At 36.4% G+C, this 23,006-nt stretch overlaps 1 protein-coding gene across 1 annotated transcript in view; it reads right to left on the reverse strand.

Annotated features, from left to right (window-relative positions):
* LOC103601704 (solute carrier organic anion transporter family member 1B3-like) overlaps positions 1 to 23,006 on the reverse strand; it is a 56,301-nt gene that overhangs the window by 24,139 nt on the left and 9,156 nt on the right. Inside the window, exons 5-10 of the mRNA XM_008586128.1 lie at positions 22,861 to 22,959; positions 17,472 to 17,714; positions 14,303 to 14,467; positions 9,733 to 9,928; positions 6,178 to 6,343; positions 3,841 to 4,025 (exon numbers count right to left, since the gene is read on the reverse strand). Of these exons, the coding sequence (XP_008584350.1) occupies positions 3,841 to 4,025; positions 6,178 to 6,343; positions 9,733 to 9,928; positions 14,303 to 14,467; positions 17,472 to 17,714; positions 22,861 to 22,959 (1,054 nt within the window). The remainder of the gene's footprint in view (positions 1 to 3,840; positions 4,026 to 6,177; positions 6,344 to 9,732; positions 9,929 to 14,302; positions 14,468 to 17,471; positions 17,715 to 22,860; positions 22,960 to 23,006) is intronic.

Consider the following 23,006-nt stretch of genomic DNA (forward strand, 5'->3'; position numbering starts at 1 on the left):
TCCTTCATCTCTACTTGATAATTCTCATCAGCCTGCAATCATGCTATTACATCCAGCATTAAACATAAAAAGAACTCTTGGTGTCCTAACCCTACTAGCTACCACACTTTTTCTCTGCTTCTTTCTATACGGTACCCCTGAAAAGAATTTCTCCTACTGGCTGTCTGCACTTCCCTTCTTGAATTTTCTCTTGATCCTTTTCAAAACAGCATCTTTGAGGGGGCTGGCTGTTTGGTTAGCTCAGTGGGTTAGAATGCAGCCTTATAACACCAAGGTCAAGGGGTTAGTTCCCCTTGCCAGCTGCCAAAACAAAACGAAATATCTTCTTTTCTTCCAGTCTTTGTGAACTATTTTTGTTAAGGTAACAGCAGCTAGCACATGTTGGAACACAATGGTCACTTCCTAGTCGCTAACTCCTGTGAACTCCTAGCAGCCCTTGACACAGTAGCTCACTTCCTTCTTCTTGATATTCTTTTTAAAAAAATTTATTTACCTCAATTGACACATTGTAATTGTACATATTTATGGGGTACAATCTGAGGTTTTGATCTATGTGTGTTGTATGATAATTGGGTCAAGGTAGTTAATATATCCATCACCTCATGCATTTACCATTTCTTTGTGACAAAAACATTCAAAAGCCTCTCCTCTAGCTATCATGTAATATACAACATTTAACTGTTGCTATGGATTGATTGAATCATGTTCCCCAAAGTCCGTACATTAAAGCTTAATCTCCACAGTAACTGTTGAGGGTGAGAAATCCTATTATGGCAATTGAAAAGTAGGGGCTTGAACAGGTGATTAGGTCGTTGGACCATGCCATAGTGAATGGGTTAATAATGATGGTTAGGGGCATGGCTCCGAGGGCTTTTAAAAAGAGCACATAGGAGTCTCTCTCTCTGCTCCACCATTTCTGCTATGTGAGACCCCTGGGTCACTGTTGCCACCACCAGACATGTTCCCTGGACTTTGAACTTCCCATTTCTGAAACTGTAATCAATAAATTTCATTTTCTTACAAATTACCCAGTTCCATGTATTTTGTTATAAGCAACAGAAATGAACTAATACAGAAAATTGGTACCAGAGAAGTGGGGTGGTGCTTTTAGGAGTTTAGAAGACAACTACGTGCTGGTAGGAGTTTAGAAGACAAGAAAACCAGAGAAAGTTTGGAACATCTCAGATACTGGATAAGTGGTGGTGATCGGAATGCTGATAGAAATATGGACAGCAAAGGCCATTCTGGGAAGATCTCAGTAGTAAATGAGAAGGGACTTATTGGACACTGGGGCAAAGATCACCCTTGCTGTGAACTGGCAAGGAACTTGGCTGCGTTCTGTTCATGCCCCCAAATTTTATGTAAAATGGAATTTCAAGGTGCTGATCTAGTGTTTGGTGGGATAAATTTCTAAGCAGCAAAGCATTACAGAAGCTGCATGGCTACTTGCAACAGCTTATGCTAAGTTATGGGGGTGAAGGCATGACGTAAAGTCAGAATTTAAAAGGGAAGCAGAGTGTAAAGATTTAGAAAATTTTCAGCCTGGTCATGTGGTAGAGAAGAAGCAGAGAGCATTTTCAGGAGGAAAATGCAATGGTGTACCTCAGCAACCATTTGCTAAGGAGACTAGTACAGAAGAAAGGGATTATGAAGAGAAGGAGAAAAAGGCCCTGAAGGTACTGCAGAAGCCTCTGGGGCCAACCCTCCCATTATGGACCCAGAAGCCTAAGGAGGCTGAATGGTCTTGGGGAACAGGCCTGAGGCGCCCTCCATGGGCTCACTGCCCAGGGCTAGCTTGGGAGGCTGCTCCCCACACCAGAACTCCAGCTGCTTCAGCTGTTCCAGCTGTGGCTAAATTGGCCCCAGGTGTGGCTGGACCTTCATCTTTGGAAAATACAAGCCAAAAGCTTTGGTGGCCTCCACGTGGTATTAAGTCTGCAAGCTCACAGAATGAAAGAGTTTAAATTAAGAAGCTAAAACCTGCTAAGATGCAAACTAGTATGAGGTTTTGAGGTTATTTTCTGTAAATTAATAAATCTATAATTTGGCAATTACATTACAAATATAAGGCTCTGTCTTTTGAGTAGATGACATTTTATGTTGAGGTGAAGCTATATCTGTGGGATAAATTAGTATTAAAAATTTTGAGGTCAGGGTACAATTTAAACAACTGTAGACTCAAGTTACAGATCTATACTAATTTTAACAAAAGTTAAAAACACATTTTTCCCCTCCACATCATGCTGTTGGCTGACAGCAAACTTGTAATCAACTACATAGGTTTTAAAATACAATTAGACATTAACCCAGGTCACCATACTTACACATGTATATTTTTAAAATCCGCATGCAAGTCTTTGCACGTTTTCAGTTTCATATGACTGGATGATAACGTGACCAATAGGGCTTGTATTACTTGCTCATTTCCTGCAGTGGATTGAATTATGTCCCCCCTCAAACTCACTGAAGCTTGAATTGTGTTCCCCAACTATTATGTATTAGAAACTTAGCCCCCACCGTGACTGTAAAGAGGGTGGGAAATCCTATTATGGTAATTGAAAGGTGGAGCCTTGAAGAGGTGATTGGACTGTAGGACCCTGCAGTAGTGAATAGATTAAAAATGGTGGTCAGGGGCGTGGTTGTGAGGGCTTTAAAAGAAGAGGAGAGTCTGTCTGTCTTTCTCTCTGCTCGCTCTGCTCTGCCACTTTGCGATGTGATACCCTGCCTTCACTGTCACCACCACCAAGACCCTCACCAGATGTGTTCCCCAGACTTTGGACTTCCCAGCCTCGGAAACTGTAAGTGATAAATTATGTTTTCTTTATTAATTACCCAGTTTCAGGTATTTTGTTATAAGCAACAAAAACGGACTAACTTCCAAGCTGCCCGACTTATCTTGGGCCATTCCACTCTCCCTCAGTGTGTTCCAATCAACCGGCATTTTTTCATTCCTCAGACACACTAGTGCTTTTGTGCTTCAAGACATAGATCCCTCGACCTTCTCCCTGAAAAGCTTTTTCTGGCTAACTTTAACTTATTCTTTAGATCTTCAGGGCAAATGTCACTTCTTTTGATATGTACTCTGAGTCCTTTCCCTCACAACCCCTCCATTAATCCAAAATTAGGTTTCCCTTTTTATTCCTTTTAATAGCAGTCTTTCTCCTTATTAGTACTAAGAACAATACAATTCGTAACTATATTTTTATTTTTTAATTTAGTTGTCCCATGTCAGCCTTTCCTGTCCTGCTGTAAGCTATATGTCAACAGGTACCTTATCTGTTTTATTCACCACAGAATATTCTTCATCAAGCATGATATCTTGACTAAATATAGTGATGAAAATAATGAATTATTTTCAAGTTTTGTCTATGAGGGTATTATGAGAGACTAGATCAAAAGCCATTCTGTGCATTGATTAAACACTTTGGAATATTATTATAGACTGAAGTTTATACTTATATCTCATGTTTTCTTTCGATGAAATCAATAGATGATTCACCCAGACAGGCCCATCAGGATGCAAGGGAACTCAAAATTAAAAATTCTTTTAGAATCATACACAGACTCTTTTACAATTGAGGCCATTGTCAGTCTGTGTCGTAAGATTCTCAGTAAGAGCAGAAAGTATGGAATCTACATTTCATTATAGAAGAATCAGAGGCAAAGTTATTAATTATGGCATTGAAGTTTTACAATAATTCTAAGAAATGGGATTGTTAGAAAATTTAAATGCAACAAAACATGGATTTGGGTTCCAAATATATTATAGAAAAATATGTGCATCATTAGGTATGTTTGTAGTTTAATAAACACGAAAATGCTTTAAAAAGTAATACTCACTTGACAATCAGCATGATATGTGAGGTGCTTCCTACTGCAGAGGCAAAAACATTCAAGACTTGTGCTGCTACATAGCCATAAAATTTTTTTGTACAAGTATCATCTCTTGGGCATTCACCCAAGTGAGCTGAGTAATTTTTGTTCTGGAAACCAGTTACTTCCACACAACTACAGTTATAAAACACCTAAAAAATAAGTTTTGAAATATTACAGAATACATTTACAACACACAACAGGGCTACAAATACATTCCATTATATTTATAGAAATCTCATTCGTTCAAACTGAAATATTCATAGTTTAAAAAAAATTTAAAGTACAGTTGCTTAGTAGTTGAAAGGCAAAAATAGTTTCCTGGATTCCTTTGTAGACAAGAAGATGAAATTCAGTATTAAAATTTAATTTATTCCTCATTTAAAACTAGAAAAGAATTGAGGAAAATAGAGTCTAAAATGTTGAATGTAATTTTCTTATTAATATAAATTATTTTTAATATTTTTCTTCCACCCACCTTTACTTTCTATAACACACCTACTTACTCTCTTTAACAATCTCTACTAAGTGTCACGGACACATCCTGGGAAGGGATTACCTAGAGAATCCAGAAAATATAGTGGTTTGGGAGGGGCCAAAATCTGGGACTAGAGCCATGCATAAGAATAGAAGAGTCCAGGGGAAAGGGAGCCAGCTGGGCAAGGGTGCTGGAATTCTATGTCGGCAGGCAAAAATAACATCCAGGAGCATAATGACAGACTAACGGTTAGAGTACAGAAAGGGAAAACTAGGAAACAAATGATTTTAGAGATTTAATCAGTTTATGTAGGTAGGTGGCTTTATTAAATTTTGTTCTGATTCTAGGTTTAACTGCGGTTTAAGGAAAGTTCACCTCTATGTTTTGGTACTAAAGACTAATTACTAATGGAGGAATTGAGGAAGTGTTTGAATAGATACTTGTATGATTCTACCAAGCTTTACTTTTTTTTTTTTTTTTAACTTTTAAACTTTTTTTTTCACTAAAAATATGGAGGAATTGTTCAGGAGCTGGAATTGTTCAGGAATTGGTACAAAGAACATTTCTTCAAGAAAAGATGGTTTATTACTAAGAATTTGGTAAGAGAACTTTGCAGTGGGCCCCAAATGGTATGGTCCTTGCCGGTATTAAGAAGATGATGTCTCCACGGTAAACAGAGTTGTCTTTAGAATTCTAATATCGCATCTCTTCCAGGCCTTCACTAGTTGGCAAAGTAGGACAATGGGTTAAATGGGGCACTCCAAGTGAAAGGCACTATTGTCATGGATATGAAACATGGGCTTTTAAGTACATTCTTTGACCCATATTTGTGCATGTTTATTAAAGTTATGGCCCAGCTTCAAAGAATCTAGAATGCTTTATTCTTCAAAGTTCTCCATGTCTTTCTGTAATGCAATTGGTAGAACTATGGGCAAGGGAAAGATGGAAGACATTTAAAAATCAAACATAGAAGGGTGTGGTAGACAGTGCTGATCATAGTGGTTATAGTGCCAATGCTGGTGATAGGAAAAGGGCCCAAGAAATGGTCACCCAACTTTGTGAGATGTTGAGTGGATTGGAGGTAATGGAGAACACCATACATCATCCCCAACTTGTGGGAGTTATCTGGGGCATTAAGGAGAACCCATAGTTCACATGGAAAGGAATGTTTTGGGTAAAAAAAGAAATGACATTTCTTTGGGATATGTTGGCAATACGTGAGCAGGAAACTGAATTATTCTAGGTAGGAGAAGTGCCAGCTTTGACGAAATCAAAATTAGAAGCCAAGAATTGGGCAGTAAAGGGAGCATGAAGCTTTGATTAATTTCTTGGAAAGTCAAACAGGTAGCAAGTTGTGAGCTAGGCTCTTCAGGATTTATGTGCAAAATTACATACAGATTGTTGTCCTACTAAGTTAGGTTGGGCTGACAACAAGCTGACTCAGAACCTTCCGATAACTTTGGAAGGATAAAGGAATTCCAACTTAATGGAAATCATATGGTTCAGTCAAATGAGGTGCTTCCTAGAGACCCTAAATGCATTCACATTTCAAAAAATTGTATTCTTACAATCTCAAAAGGAAAAACTAGGATAATCTCAAATTAAAATTCAAGTAACAGAAAAACCTGATTGTGTCCCAAGAAGAATTTTTTATGAAGCTTTGTATACACAACACCACAGCAATCACAATGACAGATACTATCAGAATCTATTTCTTTCCTTTTTTTACTGGAGTCCTTAGTTATAGAAAGATTTGATAAGCAACTTTTAAATCTAATCTGTGATTTTGATCAGGGAGAGGAGAGAAAGTAAAAACTAATACTCACGATAGGCTTTTTATCGCCACTTGAAGATTTGCATCCTGCTAGACAAGGTGACACGTAAGTTATTCCATTGTTCCCACAGACTGGTTCCCATTGACTTTCATCACAATTGCAGTGTGAGTTGCAATTAGAAAGTGGTACATCTATATGAGATGTCACTGGATTATTTCTGGAAATATATGGTAGACATATATCAAAAAGAGAGAGAGAGAAGAAGAAGAAGAAGAGGAAGAGGAGGAGGGAGAAGAGGGGGAGTAGAGAAAGAAGACAGGACAAGAGAAGAGGAAAAGAGAAAAGAAATGAGAGAAAGGGTGTTGCTTTAACTAGGTAGAGATACTTCATGTGATGGTGGCAAAATGGCAGTTTTTAAAAAAATGCTTATCCACTTTTTCACCCCCCATCTTTATCAAGACATGACTTATGACCTGGAAAAAGTAAAACTTTAAAAAGAAATCAGAGAGGATAAGTAAGACTTAGACAAGATGTCTTTGCGACTCTATCAAGAAATTTTACAGTAGATAAGTCACTTCATTTTTCTAAGATTCGATTTCTCTTTGGTAAGGTAATGGCATTAGACTAAGCTTCCTCCCAGCTCACCGTAAAGTCCTGTGAATGTGTGAACGTTATGTAATTAGGTTGAATTTTAAAATGTGTATTTTAAATACAGAGTAAAAGTATTTGACACGGTCAAAGCAGAAAAAACAAGAGTAATAGAATTAGTAAAAGGTCTAGAGGAACACAATATTTTTAAAAATAAAAATACAGTAGGCTTTAGAATGATTTACTTTGTTATATGGTTATAAACTACAAAATATAATTTTATAATAGCTAAAATTACAAAATATATAATTCACATGATTAATTTCTACTTATGGATTTTAAAAATCATTCTTTTGTTTTTGTAAAAATATTGATAATTGAGAATTGATGAATTATCTATGAATGAGCAAGTAATTTAAATGAAGAAAAGAGGTAGATTTATAAATTACATGATTATTAATTTTATGAAAAATAATCTAATATTTAATTCTTCTTGAGGACATCTAATACCTAATTCTAATTCTCTAATCGAGAATCGAATACCTAATTCTTCTTGAGGTTAAGCAGAATAATTGACTGCTATGGTCTGAAAGTTTGTGTCCTCCAAAAATTCATAGGTTAATACCTAATTTCCAATGTGATGGTGTTATGAGGTGAGGCCTTTGGAAGGTGATTAGGTCAGGAGGTGGGAACCCTCATGAATGGGATTAGTGATCACTTGCCCAATGTGATGACAGGGTGAGAAGGCACCATCTGTGAACCAGGAAATGGGCCCTCACCAGACACCAAATCTGCCAGGGCCTGATCTTAGATGTCCCAGCCTCCAGAACTGTGAGAAATAAATTTCTGTGTGTTTATAAGCTACCCAGTCTATGGTATTTTTTTTTTTTTATAGCAGCCCAAATGAACTAAGACAATGACCAAACATGACACTCAGACGCTCCCGTGTTTTTATTAGCTCTGCCACGTCCTAGCAATGTGCCTACTCTTTCTAAAATCAGTTTTGCCATTTGTAAGTCATAGAAAATCAAGTCAACCTCATAGCAATATTTTTGGAAAAAAACTAACTTGGCAGTTCTTGAGCTTTTTTTGATGCCTGGGCAGTATGGGGACCTGAACTTTTGACCTGGGTGTTATTTACACCATGCTCTAACCAACTGAGCTAGCGGGCCAGCCTGTTCTCAAGCTCGTTATCAGGAGACTTTTACACTCTTAAAAAGTATTGACGGTCCCAAAGGTTTTTTGTTTAAACTATTGATACATACTCTATTCAAAATTAATACTAAGAAACTTTGAACACACAAGAATACATAAGCACACAGATTATGGGCTGTCAGACTGATGATGTCATCACATATCTTGTAGCCTTAGAAAATATCACTAAATACTCATGTGACAGTGAGAATGAATAAGGCAAATAATGTCTTAGTATTATTACAAAAATAGTTTAGAATTGGTAGGCCTTTTGATAAGGTCTCAGGGATCCCTAGAGACCTCAGAACATATTCTGAGACCTCTGCACTAATTCATGCATTAAAAACTTACCCCAGGGACTGGTGTTTTATAAATGCTGGGTATATTGATTCTATTTGCTATCACTATGCGTTCCACAAAGGTAGTGATGTATCCTATATATATTGAACTTTAAGGAGGTACTCAACAAAATTTTATTTAAATTTTAACAAATTTAACAAAATTTTATTAAATGAAAAGAATCTCATAGAACTCTTGCCATCTTTTGAATAGATGGTATTCTTGTTTTAGGTGGTATCCAAGTTACTATACTTGTTTTTAGGGAACTGGCTTCAGGCCAAAGTCTGCCCTGATGACCAGGGAGTTCTTGGAACCAATGATGTGATGTAGGATCAGTCTGGAGTCATTGTGTCACTTAAAGCAAATTACGATTTCTCTGGATCCCAATGAATAAAGGAAGGGATATAAGATAATTGGGCTGCATAATCTCAAAAGTTCTTTTACCTCTAACATTTGATATTCTATGTACACTGTGTTTTGATTTACTAGAGTAGGTGATGGTGAATAGGGACAATCAAAACAGAATAAGGAGCAAGCAGGGAGATAATTCAAGGTCAGCTTGGCAAGCCTACAAGAATAACAGTTAGTTTAGGTAAGGAAATGCCAGAAGTTTTGACAAGTTAAAGTTGACACCTCATAGGATCCAGAGTCTGAAGCTCAGCATCAACAATAAGCAGCACTAATGAACATGTTTACTGAACTGTGATTGGAAGATCTTTGCATATTGCTTAAATGTCAGCCTTCTTAAGCTTAAATTGTTGGTTATATTCAGGAGATGATAAAAAGTTTGCATAGGAATCTCACCTTGATTTGGGGTAGAGACTGTAGTACTAGGGATACTTTTCATTATGTGATAATGCTGGAAAAATAGAGATTCTCCAAGATCTAATATGCAATTATATATAGGACATTTATAATTATACTTCCAATGGAAATGATACCAGAAGAAACAGTATTAGCTTACAGAAAAGGAAAATGCAGTACAGTCTAAGGAAGTCTTCTCTTATTAAAATAGTTTTAAACATCAAACTAAACTGTAGATAAAGGTTGTTCAGTCATTTTTTGGAGAGTGTCATTTTTATGATTCTCACCACCTATCCAAGGCTGTAGTGCTTAAGGCTAAGAATTTTGGAGTTAAAAAGCCCAAATTTGATTCAGACTATTAATGTTGCTAACCATGTAATCTGTGAATCTCACTAAGCCTTTCTTTCCCCATCTCTAATATGGAGATAAAAGCACCATCACTCATTGTAAGTACCTCATAAAAAATAATTATTAATACAATCAATGTAATTTTTCTTTAAGGAAGGAATAAAAGAAGAGATTTTTGAGGTCTCAAGAAATGGACATTTTAAGAATTTGTAAATTGAAATTTCTCTCAATTAAAAGAAAGTTTAAATATTTTTCTGCCTTATTTCACTTACACAGAATCTTTTAATTGGATAGTTAACACATTGTGCAATTGATATAGTGATATATACAAACCCATCATAGGTCAAGGTTAGGCCAGCAACTGATTTGCTTTCACATATTACAGCAAAATATGATAGCTGAAATAGAAAGGATATTGCTGTAGTAAAAAATGATAATTTGGCAATTCCAATCATGGTGAATTTGAATTTTTTAGTGATATATCCTCCTAAAAACATTCCACTTGCAACAGTAGGTATGGTTATGATTCCTAAAAGAAAACGAAGAGAAAAAAGCTATAATTACATAAATATGATTTTTCTAATATGTCTTTACATATGAAACACAAGTACATGAACCAAATTTATCTAATCTTATTACTTCTTAAGTAGAACAACGGCACGCCAGAATGGAAGTAGGACACCAGTGTAACATATTGGAGAGACAAAAATTATTTCTTCCTGCCAATGGTGAGGGCTTGGTTTCCACAATAGCGAAAGGCAATGATGGAGCATATTTGTGTGTCTATACAGGTGATTTCTATGAGGCATATTTCCCCCTTCCCTTGAAAAAACAACAAAACACCATTTTTCTGCCTATGAAATTTTTATCCTATTATCTGAAATCCGTTACATCTCTTAAAATGAAGAATTTCAGCCCTCAAGAACTCACTTCAAATTTGCCCACTGTTTTAGAATTGAGTACTTGAGTTAATACCTGCTATGCTTTGATTTGAATGTTTGTCTCCTCCAAAATTCATGCTGAAACTTAATACCCAATGTGGTAGTTCTGAGAGGTGGGACCTTTAAGAGGTGATTAAGTCACAAGGGCTCTGACCTCTTGAATGGATTAATGGATTAATGGGTTATCACAAGAATGGAATTAGTGGCTTTATAAGAAGAGGAAGAGAGACCTGAGCTAACATGCTCAGCCCCCTGTCATGTGATGCTCAGTGATGCCAGAACTGTAAGAAATAAATTTTGTTTCTTTATAATTACCCAGTTTCAGCTATTATTTTATAAGCAACAGAATATGGACTAAGAAAACTGTACTGAGAAGTGGAGTTGCTGCTATACAAATACCTAAAAACGTGGAAGCAACTTTGGAACTAAGTAATGGGTAGAGGCTGAAAGAATTTGGAGAAGCAGGCTAGGAAAAGGCTAAACTGTTATAAACAGAGTATTAAGGGCAATTCTGGTGAGCACTCAGAAGAGAAGAGCTGTAAGGGAAAGTCTGGAAGCTCTTAGAGATTATTTAAGTGGTTGTGACCAGAATGTTGATAGAAATATGGACAGTAAAGACCATTCTGATGAGGTTTTAGATAGAAAGGAGGAATAAGGTATTAGAAACTGGAGTAAAGGCCATTCTTGTTATAAATGGTAATGAACTTGGATGGACTGTATCCATGCCTGAGGGCTTTACAGAATCCACAACTTAAGAGCAATGAATTAGGACACGTGGCAGAAGAAATATCCAAGCAACGGAGCATTTAGGCAGCTGCATGATTATTTTTAATCACTTACATTAAGCTGGGAAAGGGAAAAATGACTTAAAGATGAAATTCAAATCAAAAGAGAAGCGAAGTGGAAGGATTTGGAAAATTCTCAGCCTGGCCATGTAATGAGTATTGAAAAAGAAAACCAAGGGTGTGGCCCAGCAACCATCTGCTAAGGAGATTAGTATGAGAAGGGATCATCAAGAGAATGGAAGAAAGACCTGAAGGCATTTCAGAGATTTTTGAAGCTGTCCCTTTCATCACAGGCTGAAAGCCCTAAGAGGGTAGAATGGCTTTGGGGGACAAACCTGGGGCACCCTCCACAGGCTTGCTGCCCTGGGCCCCCTCAGATTTCTGTTCCCTGCATTCCAGGACAGCACTCCTCAGCTGCTCCAGCTGTGGTTCTAGCAGGTGCAGGTATGGCTTGACCCACCACTCTGGGGAGCACAAGCCATAAACCCTGGAGGCATCCATGTGGTGTTCTGCAAGCCCAAAGAATGCAAGAGCTTTGATGGCATAGCAGCTCTTACCTAGAACTCAAAGGATATATTGAACAGCTTGCAGGCCCAGACAAAGACTTGTCACAGAGGCAGAGCCACTGCAGAGAGCCCCAGTAGGGCATGCTGAGTGGAAATTTTGAATTGGAGCTGCTGCAGAGAGTCCTCACCAGGGCAATATGTAGTAGAGCTGTGCAAATGGGACCCCAGAACTGTAGAGGTACTAACATGCAATGCCAGTCTGGAAGAGCTGAAGCATGGGCTGAGCCCAGGAAAGCCATGGAGGTGGGCTGCCTGAGGCCTTGGGGATTCGACCCCCACATCAGTGTGCACAGGATGTGAGACATGAAGTCAAGGGAGAAGATTCTCCAGCTTTAACATTTAATGTCTGTCCCTCTGTGTTTCACACTTGCTTGAGGCCTGTTCCCCCTTTCTTCTTTCCTATTTCTCTGTTTTGCAATGAGAATGTGTACCCTATGCCTGTTTCCTTGTTTTGATTTCACAGGCTCACTGATGAGACTTTGGACTGTTGAGTAGATGCTAGAATGAGTTAAGACTTTGAGGCTATGAGGATGGAATAAATATGTTTGTATGAAAGAAGAACATGAGTTTTTGGGGTCCAGAGGAGGAATGCTATGGTTTGAATGTTTGTCTTTTATAAAACTCATGTTGAAACTTAATCTCCAGTGTGGCAGTATTGAGAAGTAGGGTCTTTAAGAGCTGATTGGTTCATGAGGGCAGAGCCATTAATGAATGGATTAATTCATTCATGAACTAATAGACTAATGTGTTATTGGATTAATGGCTTGTCATGGAGTGAAACTGGTGACTTTATAAGAAGAGGACAAGAGGCCTGAGCTTGCAGTTCAACCCTCTCCCCATGTGATGCCCTATATCACCTCAGAACTCTACCAAGAGTTCCTACAAGCAAGGCAGCTCTCATCAGATGTGCACCCTTGACCTTAGACTTCCCAGATTCCACATCAGAAATACATTTTGTATCTTCGTAAATTACCCAGTTTCAAGTATTCTTTTATACGCAATAGAAAACAGACTAAGACAATGTCTTCCTTATTTATCAAAGCACACTTATACCTTAAAATGATAAACAGGTCTATATATGAGGCTACTTCAAAAAGTTTGTGAAAAAATAGAATTAAACAACAATATGAATCATTCCATGAACTTTTTGAAGTACCCTTGTACTGTGTTAAAAATGATTGATCCCTTTCATAACTTTTCCACATAAATGTCCTGTAAGAGTTATTAAAGATGAAGACTTCTCTAATAAAAAATTCAGGCCAGGTTATTTGGAGTCAAACTTAACATTTACAGTTAAAACTTTTATCTTAAATTCAATAAGGGCATCTACTGAAGTCTGGTCCAGTGCTTCATGTGCTTATTTTCATATTATCCTTTTCTTGTTTACTGATGACCTGGCCACATACCACTTGATAAGTTGTTTAATTCATCAAACATTTATTGAGTTTTTACAATGTTTCTACAATACTGGAGTTGTGGGAAGAAAGATAAGGAAATTTTTTCTCATAAGCAGGTCCCAATATGCCATTGAAAATAGATACTATAGCAAAAAACATTCTCTAAAATATGATATTTATTTTTTTTTTAATTTTTATTTATTTTTTATTTTTTTCCTTTTTGTCTTTTTTTACTGACCGGTAACAGGATCGCAACCCTCGGTGTCACGCCCACACCGGGGACCAGCAACGGGATCGCAACCCTCGGCGTTGCGCCCGCACCGCGCTCAGCCCGTGAGCAGGAACCGGTCTCCACATGGGATCCGAACCCTCGGTGGGAGTGCCACCGCGCTCCCAAGCAGCGCAGTCTCCAGTGCGCCACCGGGCCGGCCCATGATATTTAATTTTTTAATTAATTTTTTAAATTTGTTTTTTTAATTGAAAAATGATTATATATGTTTATGGGGTACAGAGTTGACTATCAGTATTTGTGTACAGTATGGGATGATCAAATCAATACTATTAGCATGTTCATCATTATGAACACAGATCATAATTACTCTGTGTCCTTTACCCAATTACCTCCTTAACCTTCTGCCCCTTCCCTTTTCCCACCTAACTGTAGGTCAGTTTTCTCCTTCCTTAGCTCCCACTTATGAGTGAAAATGTGGTATTTCTCTTTCTATGCTTGGCTTATTTCACTTAACATAATTTTCTTCAAGCTCATCTATGTTTTGAATTATCCATATTTTGATGATGTATTTAAATTGATTCTTTTTCTGAAAACATCAATGTTCTATTTTTGGTAATTAGCTGTGTCCTGATTTCAAGGCCAATGAATTATAGGATTATAATAATTATATTACAAATGGATTTGTCTTAGTGTCTTGGCGCTAAGTTATAAGATCCAGTTATGCAGATACCATGTCTATGGGGTTCATTCATACACAACCTTTCCTTTTGGAACTTATCTAACATGAGATGCAATCACTGTTCTTCAAATGCAGAACAATGATAATATCATGAGATTGACAAATTTGGTGATTTGAGAAAGAAAAAAATGGAAATTATAGTCACTAAAATGTAAAATTGCTTTCACGGTAAAATATCTTTTGGAACACAAGTATTCAGTAGCATATCACTTATCAAGCAAACAGGTAAACAATATGTCTTACCCAACAACATGTTAGCCTGGGATGCTGAATAACCATACTGTTGCTCTACATATTTGAAGATGTAAGTAAAAGAACCAATATGGCTGCTTATCTGTAGCAATGCCAAAATCAAGAATATAACATATAGAGGATTGGTAAGGATGCTTTTTAAGGACTGGAACAAACCTATGAAAGTACAAAAATAAAAGAAATATTATAATGAAACATAAGTATATATTAATATCTTAATCTTGTAAATAATATACATTATATAAGTTTTAAAAATACATAAATACATAACAGAAAGTGAAAGTACCTTGCAATCCTACTGTTATAGTTTATTATGTATTCCTTCAGTATTTTCCATGTTTATATTAATATTTATTTGTTTAGTTTATTTTACCCCAAAATAAAATCATACATACATGCTGTCTGGTAACTTGCTCTATTCACTTAATATTTGGTTATTCTTGGCACTCTACCATACTATTGCATACATGTTCATTCACTCATTCATTCAATCAACAAATATTGGGTTTTCAATTGAGTACTAGGCAATCTGCTAGGTATTCAAGAAACAAAATTGAGTAAGACATACAATGTCTCTTATTTATTAGCACTTAACAATATAATCACTATATTAATACAATTATTAACTAGAAATTCAAATTAACGATAGCATCACCCAAAATTCAGAAATAAGAACACTAATGTTCAAAAATCTTAAAGATAATTTAGTACAAGAACTCACATCTCTTATTCCTGGTATACAGCTTTTCTACAATAAAATGCTGCCTCAATAAATCTGGGAATATTATAAGTCACCTTTCTTAATATAACAATGTGACATGACAGTAATAGTAGAAAAACTTATGCCTACAAACGGTTTTGTAACAAATGCATAACTTATGTCCATGGAAGAAATGATGTGATCTGGGTGTGTGATCACTGGGTCAACCAATTATAATAGGAGTTAAAAGTGAAAGAAACTACTGTAGAGAAACAGTAGGAAATATCAGAGTTCAGCAAGACAGAACCAGATATGGTTATTGAGAGATGGATAATATGGCCTTGAAAGATTTTGTTCTTTAGATCTCTAAAAGACATACATTAGATAGAGTCAGAATTAAGACTTACATCTAATGGTAACTAAGAAATAGTTTTATTTGCTTATAATATGAAGGAAAGAGAGTTAGGGCAAAGGGAAAAGAGAAGAAAAAAAGAGGCATTAAGGAAATTGATAACAGGAATAAACAATGTTTAAAATTGTTAAGCCAAAATGCTAAACTTCTCTGCATAGGACTCCCTAATCAGGAAGGACTACTACTGACTTACGAGGCATTCTGAGTGAGCTGTAACCTTTGATTGAAAGAAATGGAACTTATAGATTCACCAAATCATTGAATTTTTGAAGTGGGTAGAAACTGGGATGTTATTTAGTCTGAACTTCCACACAATCACAATCCATTATTTATTATCATTAATAAATGGATCAATAAACAATTCAGGTGGCATTAAGCTGATGGCCTCAGAAAGCAATCTGCTCCACTTTGGGGCAGTTGTCATTGTTTACACATTATTTTCATAATGAACTGAAATCCCTGTTTCCTTCTAACCAATTAATCTAAGTTCTCCTCAAGAGGATATAGAATAAATCCAATATTTTTTCTTTTAACTGTATGTTCTTAATTATCTTATCCACTCCTAATAGGCACATAATTAAGGTCCCCTTTATTATTCAGGTCACTATCTTAAAAAAGACAGTTGATAATATAGATGACTTTTATAATTGTCTTGTTTTTGCATTTTCCATTATCCTGTCTATTGTTTTGGGGCTTGCAGTCAATCCTAGTCCTGATAGGTTTAGACAACCCACTAATTTGTATGGATTCAATTTGGTAAAGTAAAAACATAGCGTACACAAAATGAAAAATTTTTAGTATGCTATTGCTAGTGTGCATGTTAAATTTCAAAAACTTCTAACTCAATGGTGTGCTTATAAATGTTTAACAACTAACTCTTGGTGAAGCAAGCCCTGATTTGTAGTATTTCCAAATTTCTGTGGTGATAGGTAGTGGTAAATTCTTCAGTCATGGCCAATTTCAAGCCACCAATGTATCTGAAAATGTTAACAATCCCCTCTCATGAGCCAACACAAGCCGACTCCAGCACACCATTGCTTTTGGGTTAGAAGGATGGGGAAGAGAAAATACAATAAAATGGGTAAGAGGAAGAACTTATGAGAGGAATAACTTGAGCTACACCTGAGAATTTGTAATACCACTTCAATGTCAACTTGAAAGGTTCCCAAGGGTTTAGGCAATGCACTGCTTTGGCTTTTACTATTTCACCATATCTCCCCAATCTGAAAACTGCTGTCAACACCCCATTGTTTCATCTTTCTTGCTCTGGCTGGATCATTTTTCTAATTATCGCTTCTCAGTGGTTCTTCATTAGCCCCCAGGACTTATATTTGAAAGAGAGGCGTTATCAAATGGTGAAGGATCCTAATTCACATTACTGATTCCAAGTATCTTAACTATTACTGTTGCTTTCACTTCATTTTTGAATAGTTAGGTAAGCAATGTTTTTTGATATACAATTGCAAAAAACAAAAACAAAAACTTACTCTAATTACCTAGAGTAAAACCTCTCCTGACTTCCTTCTCCTTACTCCCATCTCTCCACCTGGGGAATAGTTAAGTTTAACCTTCCAATAGTAATTAAAGTACATTATTGCAATTGTCTATATACTTCTCAATAGTATCCACTAGATTGCAAATTATTGACAATAGAGGCAATGTTCTATCACCAGGGCATAATATGGTGTTTCGTACCCTTTGTCAAGTGAATGAATGAATTAAATACTACAGTCTTTTTAACGCTAATAGTTGAGACTGTAAAATTTGAAATAAATATACACTCTTTCACTTATAAGGAACAGATGTTTTTAGCCTTTGGTTGGTTTCTCCCCACTAAATTCTGCAAACCTAATCATCTTCAGTTGGTTATGTGCTCAGGAGATATTTACTAATTTTAATAGGCGTTTTAGAAAAACAATTCAGCTAAATTTAGTGCAGAAGAGTGCTAACTTCGGATGATTTGGGTATGATTTATTGTTTGAAACACCCACTCCTCATTTTCATTGGGATTAACAATTGCAAGTTGACTATGAATGTGCAATACTTACCAGTCACATTTTTAGTAACATTTGGCCTATCATTGGTCAAATTAGCTGTTTGATTCTTTTCTTCATTTGTTTTGAGCACAGGCAAAGATATTGAAACTTTCCGTTTTTCCTGTGGCTTATTTATATGTTTGGGCAGGAAAAAGAATGGTATGGAAGAAATAATAGATAATAGTCCAGACACAAAAAAACTAAGCCACCAAGCACCAACCCAACGAGAGTCCTTAGGAGTTATTTTGATACTGCCTAGAATAAATAATTAGAAGAAGCCAGTCAAAAATAATTTTAAAATACATTAAGTTCTAGGAAATAATAATAATGCTAACATAATACATTATAAATAAATTAATAATTATAATTACATTCAGTTCTGGGCAATAATATTAATGATGCTCTCCCATAAATGAAGAATGTAAACTATATTTTATCAAATCCAAGGCACCATGTTTTCTCTTTTCATACTTTCTCTTCTCTAAAACCAGGATAAGTCTAACATTGAAGACATCTTATTATAATTGCTATTGTCCGGGAATCAGTCATGACATTGTTGTCATTGCCTGAGCTTATGTAACCTTGGTGGCTTTTCTGATGACATAAAAGGGCAAATGTCATCACTGGATATATAATCCTACAAACCATTTAAGAACTGTTTATGGAAGGAATATGAATCCTCATTGTCTGAAAACATCTATTGGCACCACCTGTTGATGTCAAGGAAGGACTAGCAATGAAATTTAAAGCTGTTTGCAAAAAATTCTCAGAACCAATGGGGGGGGGCTCACTTCTCCCAAGCCAGAAACCCATGTTTCCAACTCTTATGAATGCACAGAGGGTGATATTGGTGAAAAAAATATACATGATGAAAATCTGAGTTTAAAAGTAACCCAGAGGATTTGGACTCTAAATGTCAGGGATAATTTAACTATTTTATTTCAACCATATTCTCCTGTAAAGCATGTATAAAAGTGATAAGTAAATGTTATATCTCATGTGTAAATGAGCTATTTCAGTAAGTATGAAATAAACACTCTAAGTTAATTTTTAAAAGTGTACATAAGATATCAACAAGATGGCAGAATAGAAAGCCCTGGACTCTCCTTCTTCTTATGAATTCACTGATTCAACAGCAATATTCAGATCAATTACATTTGTAAGAAATCTAGAAGCAAGTTGAGAGGCTCCTGTAACCTGGACATGTGTAAAACAGGCCACACTGAAACTAGTAGGAAAACTGGGGACACCTCCTGCCATAATCTGCACCTCAGTATGGTGCCACATTACCAGGAAGAACTAGCAGTTTGAACTAGTGTGTGGACACTTGCCACAACTCTTAACTCTGGCCCAATGCAGAGTGAGTGGGTGGGGGATAAAAAACCAAAAAACAGTTCCCAGCTTCTCCCTTGGGAGGGAAAGCGTTGTACCACACATTCAATGTTTCAGCTTTTCTGGGTGTTACCCAAAGGACTGGCTTCTATCTCAGGTATCTTGGAGTTCTGACAGGATCCAGTATATGCTAGACCTCTGGGGGTTACAGAGTACAAAGATGGCAGTTTGAACTAGTATGTGAGCACTCACCCCAGCTCTTTACCTCTGGCTCAGTGCAGAGTCAGCAAGCAAAAAGAAAAAAAAAAAAAGTGGACCACACATCAAATGTTTCATCAGTTTTGAGTCCTAGTGAATGGACTAGCTTTTGTCTCACCTGACTTGGAGCTGGTAATATGCTAGACATCTGGAAGCTACAAAGAACAAAGATGGTGGTTTGAACTAGTATATAGGCATTGATTGCCATGCCCGCTCCTCAGATCTATGCAGAACGAGAAAATGAAAAATCCCAGCTCCCACATTCTTTCAAGGGAGATAAAGAGTTGGATGACATTCCAAATGCTCAAACTTTTCTGGGGGTTGACCAAGGGACTAGCTTCTGTCTCATCTGTCTTGGAGTGGTAATAAGACCCTGAATACTCTAGATACCTGGGGGCCCCTAGAAATAAAGATGGCAGTTTGGAAAAGCATGAAGGTTTGAGAGGCCCAAAGAAGCTCTGACTGGGTTGACTGATGACGGTTTCTGCTGTACAAGGCCAGTCATTGAAGACTCAATCCAAGGCCACTTGGATAGGTGATTTTTTTTCTGATGCATAGATACCAACACAAAGAGTCAAGAAAAATAGAGAAACAGGGAAACAAGACCCAAACAAAGAAACAAGATAAAACTCCAGAAACTGCCTCTAATAAAAAGGAGATATATGAATTTTAAGAGAATTAAAAATAACCATAATGAAAATGTTCAATAAGCTCAGGAAAACAATGTGTGAGCAAAGAGAATTTCAACAAAGGGATAGAAAAATTTAAACAGAACCTAATATAAATCTTGGAGCTGAAGAACACATAACTGCATAATAACTGAACTGAAAAATCCAGTAGAGGGGATTTAATAACAGACTAGAACAAGCAGCAGAAGAAAGAATCAGCAAACCTGAAGACAAGTCATTTGAAATTACCCGGTCAAAGGAATAAAAATAAAAAAAGAGTTAAAAAGAGTGAAGAAGGCTTAAGGGACTTATGGGACACCATCAAGAGGACCAATATGCATATTATGGGATTTTCAGAAATAGAAGAAAAAGAGAAGGACCAAGAAGCTTATTCAAAGAAATAAGGGCTGAAAACTTCCAAAATCTGAGGAAAGAAATAGACATCCAGATCCAGGAAGCTTAAAGGGTCCCCAATAAGATGAAACCAAAGAAATCCACACCAAGACATATTATGATCAAATTGTCAAACCTCCAAGAAGAAGAATTTGAAAGCAACAAGAGAAAAGCAACTTGGCATGTATGAAGGAACTTCCATGAGACTACAGGTTTTTTTTCAGTAGAAACCTTGCAGACCTGTGGAAGTGGAATGATATATTCAAAGTACTGAAAGTAAAATACTTCTAACCAAGAATACTATACCCATTGAAACGCATGTGCATGGGTGCCTGGGGTTCCTGCGGAGGGCAGTTCACCACTACCAACTCTTCCTGTCTAACCAACGCACACTAATTTTCTATTCCTGCCATTCTTTACTCATTTGTGTTATCTCTTTGGCTCCTCTAGGTATAGGAGTAACCCACATATACTTTATAATAACTTCAGTTCATACCCATCACTGAATGAAAGATATAATAAGGTCTGAGCATTCAATGGTAGGAATTGAATCACCATAAATTATACAATACTTTGAATAATGACTTCTGAATGTAGTAGAAAGTTTATAAAACTATCATCCTAAGGATCTTCACCACTTATTTCTGTACTCCTGCTGATAAAAATAATGATGATCTTGGAGATGAATGAGTAGAAATAATATATAGAATGTGAACCTACTGTAAGTCACATGTCTAAAATAGAAGATATAAAACATTTCATCAGGTGCTTGCTTTAGTTTAATATTAGCAAACACTTTCAAGTTTGTGGCTCCTGTTGGCCTACTGTGATGTCTACTCCATTTTGGAAATGAATTCTTTGATCTCCTTGGAGTGATTCATTGAAGTTGTGGTAAGAGAGAAAATCAGATTTGTTTATTCACAAATATTAATCACTAATTATATGTTAAGACAGATACCATTTTGCCATGTTCTAAAAGAGATGACAGGGAAGTATACACATATTCACAGCTCATTGTCATAAGGGCTAAAATAAAGCCATACTCTTGTCGATTAATAGGGACACCTAACTTTGGGTCAATGGAAGGTGGTGAAGTAAGACTTCTTTGAAGAGGAGCCACATATTGGAAGAGACTAAAAACTATGCAAACGGAAAAAGGAGAAAAGATTTTCCACCTGTAAGTGCATGAAAATGTAAGATTACAGTGCACAATGAAAGACCTGCAATCAGTGTGGCATGGTTAGCACATAGGGTATATATTAGAGAAGAGAAGAAGAAAAAAATGCAGAGAGGTAAAAAGTGAAAAAGGTGAAAGAGATCATAAAGAACCAATTATGCCATTCTAAGCAGTTTGGCTGTTCTCCTGAAGTGCAATGTGAGCCATTAGAGGATCTTAAACATGGGATGACATGAATGAGATTTGCTTAGAAAATTTATTCTGGAAGCAGTATGAATGAGAATGGGTGAGACTGGTGGCAGAGAGTTCAGATGAAAAGTTATGCATTAATTCAGTCAATAATTGAATTAAGGTAAAGATATTCAATAAGAGAAGGAACATAGGGAACAAAGTGGGCTTGAGGGTAGGTAAGATGCTGAGGCCAGATTCTGATATGTTATAGGTGCTTGTAAGACATCTAAAAAGAAAAAGGAAAGAAAGAGAATGTACTATAAATATTAATTAAAACAAGTTATAGAAAAGTATTCATTAGAAGTAGCAAATTAAGTAGAAATTGATTGTGTTTCATTAGTGGTAGAATACAGATAATAGTGGGTTGAGAAGTGGATGGGAGGTGGGAGGTGAGACATCTAATTTATATTATTTCTTTTAGGTTCTTGTCTTTAAAGAAAATCAGCTCCAAAGTTGTTTGAGGATATAAAAATTATGGGAGAGACTTGAGTGTGTTTGCAGAGGAGAAAGAGAGGGTGGGAATGGAGAGGTTGAAGATGCAGGATGGATCAGGCAAAGGATTGATGGAAGCAGATCTTGGAAGAAGCAGGAACAGGGAATCTAACCTCCAGGTGGCTTGATTAACATTGGCTGAGGATGTGTACCTTTTCCACTGAGTTGGGAAAAAGAAGATAAAGATGTACAGTGTGATAAAAGAGTAGTTTTAGGAATGAGGGCCTGAAGTTGAGGCAGTTTCTATAATATGGTCTCTACTTCTATGAATTAAAAAGAAAAGTATGCTGTGAGAGTGAAGAAGAAAGTCATAGATATCATTTATGTATTCTCTCCTTCATTCATTTTTCCAACAAGTGCTTATTAAATGTTACCATATGCCAAGCCCTATGCTAGGACCAAGAAAAGTAACCAAAACCAAAGTGTACACCGTAGTCTCAAACCACTCCGGCCATAAGTCAGTCCAACAGCCACAAGGAAGCTGCTGTTAGCAAGACACATGGTACATTCTGCAGTTTAACATCCAAACCACCATCAATCAAAAAATGAAATTTACTTGACTTGGGGGTCAGTACTGGGAGAGGAACATTTCAAGTTTGGTTGTTTTGGATCAAGTAATCTAAAATAAGTTTGTTAAGATTCTCTCATTTTTATAATTAGTTGTAAAAGCATGGTATAAATAGGAAGTAAATTTTATTTTCATTCTGATTATTAATGCATTTATTTTCTACCTGTAACTTTTGAAAATAGTAAACAAAAAACTACTGAAAGAGCGAATTCAATTATTTGGAATAATGGTGTCCTGTAGTTGAAAGACAATATCATGGTACCTTGTTCTGATTGTACTTACTCAGATCTACAAATCCAATATCCACGTACATTTTAGCAAACTGAGATGTCAATACAAAGGCAATTATTGGACCAATCATTGCTACTGAATGCAAAGTACCTGAAAATATTATAAAATAATTTTATCAGATGACAAGAATGCATGGT

This window comes from Galeopterus variegatus, unplaced genomic scaffold (genome assembly GCF_000696425.1).
Source record: "Galeopterus variegatus unplaced genomic scaffold, G_variegatus-3.0.2 Scaffold3836, whole genome shotgun sequence".
Taxonomy (NCBI): domain Eukaryota; kingdom Metazoa; phylum Chordata; class Mammalia; order Dermoptera; family Cynocephalidae; genus Galeopterus; species Galeopterus variegatus.